The sequence below is a fragment of the Mercurialis annua genome, linkage group LG7 (genome assembly GCF_937616625.2).
Source record: "Mercurialis annua linkage group LG7, ddMerAnnu1.2, whole genome shotgun sequence".
Taxonomy (NCBI): Eukaryota; Viridiplantae; Streptophyta; class Magnoliopsida; order Malpighiales; family Euphorbiaceae; genus Mercurialis; species Mercurialis annua.
In genome coordinates this window covers 31,004,172-31,010,534 of record NC_065576.1, presented here as the reverse complement: position 1 = coordinate 31,010,534, position 6,363 = coordinate 31,004,172, and the positions used below count along the sequence as shown (strand labels likewise).

General features: G+C 35.0%; 1 protein-coding gene across 1 annotated transcript; it reads left to right on the top strand.

Annotated features, from left to right (window-relative positions):
- The first annotated feature begins 1,377 nt into the window (after window positions 1-1,377).
- LOC126657389 (mannosyltransferase APTG1) lies at window positions 1,378-5,951 on the top strand. Its single transcript, XM_050352063.2, has 10 exons — window positions 1,378-1,499; window positions 1,687-1,902; window positions 1,991-2,108; window positions 2,437-2,541; window positions 2,707-2,993; window positions 4,411-4,692; window positions 4,791-4,992; window positions 5,186-5,337; window positions 5,426-5,588; window positions 5,676-5,951. Exons 2-10 carry the CDS (start codon window positions 1,694-1,696, stop codon window positions 5,754-5,756), a joined length of 1,599 nt encoding a protein of 532 aa, XP_050208020.1. The 5' UTR covers window positions 1,378-1,499; window positions 1,687-1,693; the 3' UTR covers window positions 5,757-5,951.
- The last annotated feature ends 412 nt before the right edge of the window (window positions 5,952-6,363 follow it).

Below are 6,363 nucleotides of genomic sequence, written 5' to 3'. Positions count from 1 at the left end.
TAAAAATAACCGACTGCATAACAAAAACAACAATAGTACATTGCTACAAATCAACACCGGCTGCCATCACCGCTACTTCTGCGTGCGCATTATCTTTTCCACTTCAAGACCTACAACACATAATACAACCCACAGTTTTCATACTAAGGAAGTAAAAGCATTTGATTTGAACTCCTTGTTGATGTCATAACATAAACATATATGACATAAATATACAATAAGATCATCAAAGCTTTCTTGCAAAACCAGGAACAAGATTGTGACCCATCTGGTTTAGCGCGCAGTTCCTCATTCTCCTTCCGCAACATGTCATTTTCATCTAATAACTCCGTAAAGGCCGCGACTGCTTTTTCCCGTGCAGCTTCAAACATCCTAATTGTGTTTGTCATTTCAGCAATTCGATTGTCGTGATCGACAAGCTCAGCCTTCAGTACATCAATTTTATCCAACAGGATGTGAAACTTCATAATTTGCTCTGGCGGTATCTGATCGTCGTACCAGCGGAATGCCCCACAGTCTTGAGGTGTCTGGTTAATACATAAGATACAACACAAAAATTAGGTTATTATAATAAACCATCCAATGCAAATCAGCCTATTATTGCAACCAAATTTGTAACTGAACAATGCAACAACTCAATCAATAAAAAACCCTCAAACCCACAAACCAACGAGGGAAAATGTATCAATTAATTCAGAAATTTGCAGCATAAAAACGAAAAATTACAGTTTCATGCGATACAACCGTTTTTCAAATTTAGAAATAACAGCCTAACTAAGAAAATAAGCAAACCCTTACCCTTAACTTCGAGCATCTCCAAAATCTTCTAGCTGGGTTTGTTTTTGTCCATGAAGTGTACAGTGACAACCTTCCATGACAACAATTACCGCGAACCCTTGTCGGAGGAAGATTGTAAAGCTCGTCGGAGACATTTTCCAACGCCAAAAATGATTGTGTCATGGTCGTCATTGTTTGTTCACTATCAGAAATGGCTATGAAGGGTCTGGTGTAAGGGAGAAGAAGAGTCTGGTGTAAGGAAGAAGAAGCAGTAATTACTTAGGGTTTCTTTTTGAATTCAGATAAAAAAGAATAAAATGATTCGTTTTGTTTAACTATGAGATCCGGCCATGGTTAGCTCAACTCAGCGTGGGTAAGATGGTAATTGCAAGGAATTGAGTGACATGTCGTCCACGGTGGCAAAAAATCCGTGCAGATTTTAATTAGGGTACAATTGAAGTTGAAAGGTCAAAATTGGGGTAAAATTGAAGATTTTGAAAGATGAGGGTGCAAACGAAGAGAAATTGAAAGTTGGGTTTTTTTTCAAGGGATTAGCCTTGATTAAATTATTTGTAATAGGAGTATTAAATTATGAATTATATTTGAAATTAAAATGTAGGACGCTCTCCTAAATCTGAAGCTGACCCACTTATTAGCATGATCATCAAATGAAATGAGATTGGACTAAGAAAACACCCGCCCACCTAATTCATACTGCAAAGGTAAGCATGTCATATATATTAATTGAATTATGAGATCTGTCTATGAAAATTTAGCAGTGATTGACATTTGCTTTGAGCAACTTCAATTCCATATTGAACGCAATATGTTCGACAAAATGCTTGAACCAACAACTAGCACTAGTGTTTTTTTTTTTTGTTTTGCTTAGTATAAATAAATTGATTTCAGTTTAAGAATGAGGCAGAGACATGGTGCTCCAAACTCAAATCTCGACAAACAAGAAGGAGAACTCAAATCCCACAGACCCAACAATGTTTACTCAACAAAATCCATCTTTGCACTTTGTCTAGCTTTTCGAATAGTGAATGCTCTATTCATTCAAACGTATTTCAATCCAGATGAGCACTGGCAATCCCTTGAAGTTGCTCATTACATTGTATTTGGGTATATCTTTTTTCCTTGCCTCTTGTCATTTTTTGCCAAATTCAGACATTAGCAAAGACAATGACATAAAATCATTAATAATTGGCAGGTATGGTCACTTGACCTGGGAGTGGAAGAAGGGAATTCGTAGCTATTTGCATCCCATGGTGTTTGCTTTGCTGTATAAAGTTCTTGCATTACTGGGTCTTGATACTCCGTGGTTTATGGTAATGTAAAAGTAAACTATGCGCTTTTGTGCTTTAAATAATGTTTGCATATGAAGTTAGAATTGCTCATATTGAAAACAGTTGGATGGTATGATGCACTTTTTGCTGTTGTTATTGATGAATTAGATTCGGTAGGTCAAAACTTAAGGGTATGGTGAATTGTGGTCGAGATGTTTGAACATATCAATGATTGAAATGAAACTAGTTGGAAAATAGAATTCATCATTAGTTCATTGTTTTCGGTTCTATGATTTTGGTATATCTATTGGTTTGAATAGCTGTTCATTTGTTTGTTAATGTTAACCAAATTCTTTTGTATCCTTTGCAGACCAAGATGCCGCGACTTCTTCAAGCCTTCTTTTCAGCAGTTGGTGATTTGTATCTGTACAAAATCTCTCATGCTTTATTCAATAATTCCGTGGCTAAATGGGCTGTATCCTTCTTTTATGCCTCTATATGCATGTGATTTCCTGTTAATGCTTTTATTATGCTATAGTTGATTAATACGTCTCTTCCATATCAAACTGGAAGCTACTTATCAACTTCTATGCATGTGACAAGTTATGTTTATAGGATTATGCACTTAACTACGTTACAGCTCTTTTGTCAATTGGCAAACTGGTTCATGTTTTTCTGCTTCAGCCGTACTTTGTCAAATAGCTTGGAAACTGTACTTACACTGGTGGGTTTGTACTACTGGCCCTGCATGAGAGAATCTCATCCTAACATACCTGTACATTCAAGGAAGTGGGGACTAATTGTTGCAGCATTAGCTTGTGCAATTCGACCAACAAGTGGTATCATATGGGTGTATGTTGGCCTTCTTGAGCTGTTTGTGACAAGAGATAGATTGAGATTCATAGTTTTGGAGGTGTTTCCCATTGGGTAGGTAATAACGCATCTTTCTTTATTCCCCCTTGTCCACATATTATTGCATAATTTGTTGTCATATGTTTAATTTTTTAGATTTTCTGATTTTTGTTGGCTTTGTTTTCAGTCGTCATTTTATGATATAGTTCATTTGTTTGTGCAATTCAGCTAACCGTGATTGGATTTATGAATTTGGGCCTCATGGTTTCGTTAACATGTGTTGCCTCTTGGTAAGTTGGTGCTAGGCTGCTAGCTGCTAACCTTACTATAGGTGGTCTAGTACAGGGGAGACATGAAAATTGAAAGTTTTCTCCCTTAATGGAGTAATGCTTGAGCATGAACTAGAACTCAACTGCCCCTAGGAGGCATCTAGGTCATTCTTAGTTGTATTTTTTATTTGCAACCGTGTCTAGTTAATTAAGGTGAAAGGTTTGTATTGTAGGTGTCTTCTTATGAGTTTCAAACTTGGCAGTCGTTCCTGCTAATATTTATGTGCTTTGAGCATAAATGAAATATCTGTCCAACCTAAAAAAAGCTTTGATCCAGGATTATGTCATTTTGCATTTTAATGCAACTGCTAACATAAAAGGAAAAGAAATATAGGTGGTCTATGTTGGTTTAATATCATTCAGCTTGAATTTATTTATTTCTCGCCATTTCTGTTTTGATAGAGTGCGCTTTCTCCACTTTCAACTTTGATATTCTTCTGTGCTAGAAGATCTATTTTGGTGTTATCGTAATGCTTTTATTTTTTTCTGCACTTGCAGCCTGGACTTGTGGGTTTAGGCTTTTAATCAGTCACTTCATTTATACTGTTATCTACTTTTTGTTTTCCAAAAGAGGACCCTGTGTACTAGAAGTAGAGCAATTGAGCAATGGTATTTCTCTTTGTATTTTTGCCTTCTACTTAAGAATAAATTCTACCATCAAAAGTTGAAGGTGGTTATAACTGTTTCTGTGTTTGCCTACAAATATGAAAGCTCAAGGAAAAGTTTCCCTTTTAATTTAACTATGCAAAATTTAAGATGCTTCTCTTCAAATAACAATGAGGTCCACAGTACAGTTTAGATCCCTTCTCTTTTTAAAATGTTAATCTGATTGGTAATTTCAGATGCAAGTAGTATGGGCATTTAGGAATAGATTATCTTGGAAAATGTTGTATAAGGGTATAATGCTAGTTACATTTCTTTCCCTTGTGTTTTACCTTGTTAGTAGCAGAAACATTGGGACTTTTACGAGGTCACCATTCCTTGTAATGTACACTGAATGTATAACTATTATTATATCAATTTTAATGCATTTTATGCTTCTTTTATAAATGCATTATGAAAATTAGTCATAATAACCTTCAAGTTCCACAATAATTGTTCTTATCCTTACTGTTTTCTGCATGCTTGAGGTGTTGTTTTTCTCACAATTGGTATGGAATCAGGGCTTTGGTGCTTGGCCTATCCTGTTTGTTGGATCGCTTGATGTATGGCTCATGGGTCATCGTTCCGTTTAACTTTCTTAAGTTCAATTTTCTTTCCTCCGGGGGGGACTATTATGGAACTCATGCATGGCACTGGTATTTCTCCCAGGGATTTACTGTCATGCTCTTCACTTTCATACCCTTTTCAATAGCTGGCAGCATCAAGTGCAGGCATTGGAAGTTTTCAGGCCTTATTGCATGGGTGCTAATACTTTACAGTTTATTGGGTCATAAAGAATTCCGGTACTCTACTGGTATTTATTTCAACTTTTAGTGCATCCTTGATCTGTTAACTCAAGTTTTTTTAATGTAATTTCTACCCATTTTTACCATGAAAATAGGTTTGTCTTACCTGTGCTGCCAATAGCCCTGATGTTCTCTGGATATGCATTATCTGTGTTGGAAAGACCTCATTTTCTAGATGGTAAAAGGGCAGGCTCTTCAAAAACGCGTACCAGATGGCCTTCAAAAGTAGGATTTGCTGTTATTTTCTTGTTAGCTACAAATATTCCAATGGCTTTCTATATGAGTCTAGTTCACCAGGTACATTGCTCAACTCTAGACTTGAGCTTTTCTGTACGGTCTTTTTCAATCACAGAGCTACACCCGGCTCATTGCTCTGAGGAAAAGTTCCAGAAAAATGTGAACCTAATACATTACTTTAATAATTGTACTTTTGTTTTTGGAATTAGATTGATAATTTGGTTTTTGTTAATACTTTTAAGCATCATGACAGAGAGGAACTGAGGATGCCATGGTGTATTTATCCAAGGAAGCCCAGCGAGAGAAGGTGAAAAGTATCTTATTCCTTACGCCCTGTCATGCTACACCTTATTATTCCACACTCCATTTCAATATACCCATGCGTTTTCTCGACTGCTCACCAAGGTTCAGTTTTTGTCGATTTGAATGATTGCATCTTTGTTCCCATTCATCTTTTGATGTGATTCAGCATTTTCATTTTGGCATCTTCCAGTGAAGAGAGAGGAGTCCCTGATGAGTCGGATCGTTTCATGATAGATCCTGTTGGATTTACATCCGAAATGGCGAAAAACTGGTCGCAGCCAAGTCATATTGTATTGTTCGACTCAGAGGAGAGGCTGGTTAAGGATTTTCTGGTTTCACAGTCTTTTCGAGAGGTATATAACTGATCTTTTTTTAATTGAATATGCAATAAAGTGCATTTCTCTTCTTTTCCTTTGCTTAGTTTTTGATAAAAATGGCAGATAAGGAGGTTTTTCCATGCCCACTTCAAGGTGGACCGTCATCTTCAAGCATCAGTTGTTATTTATGCATCAACTCACTAATGGTTTGCTTTTATGGATGGAACCGGTCTATATTTTTCCTATCTTCTCTACCAAATGTGTCTTCCTTTGGTGATTTAGTTTTCCAACTGAACAAAGTTTGTTAAAATAAAATAGGAACAATTACTAATGCTCTCATAAGGTATGGGTAAAATACACTTCAAATTGTGTTAATAAAAAGCGTTAAAATTATTAATAGCTTAAAAATTTTCCTAAAAATAAAAGGATAAGATGTTCAAAAAAAATCGTATGAATTGAGGTGAAATTTAACATAGAACATTACAAAATTTATGGTAAAATTTAATAAAAATACTAAAATAAATTCATAAAGAGAAAATAATAATGTTTTAAAGTTTTTATGCACTAGATTGTTGTAAAATTTTATGAAAATTATTTTAGAATAACTTAGTTAAGTAATAATCATTTAAATATTAGAATTTATAGCCATCAGTATTTATTAATTTTTATACATTATTCATATGAGAAGGTTTTGGATACTTACAATAAATTTCTTAGTGAGAAGATAGTAACATTATATTATTTTATATGTTTTGGAATAATTTTTATTGTTTTTTAATTATTTATGGATTTCTTTTCTATTTCGTTTTAT

Coding starts and splice junctions, on each gene's coding strand:
- LOC126657389 (XM_050352063.2), top strand. CDS start 1,694: ATGAGGCAGAGACATGGTGCTCCAAACTCAAATCTCGACAAACAAGAA. Junction 2,994..4,410: donor TTGGAGGTGTTTCCCATTGG/GTAGGTAATAAC, acceptor GTATGGAATCAG/GGCTTTGGTGCTTGGCCTAT. Junction 5,338..5,425: donor TTTCTCGACTGCTCACCAAG/GTTCAGTTTTTG, acceptor GGCATCTTCCAG/TGAAGAGAGAGGAGTCCCTG.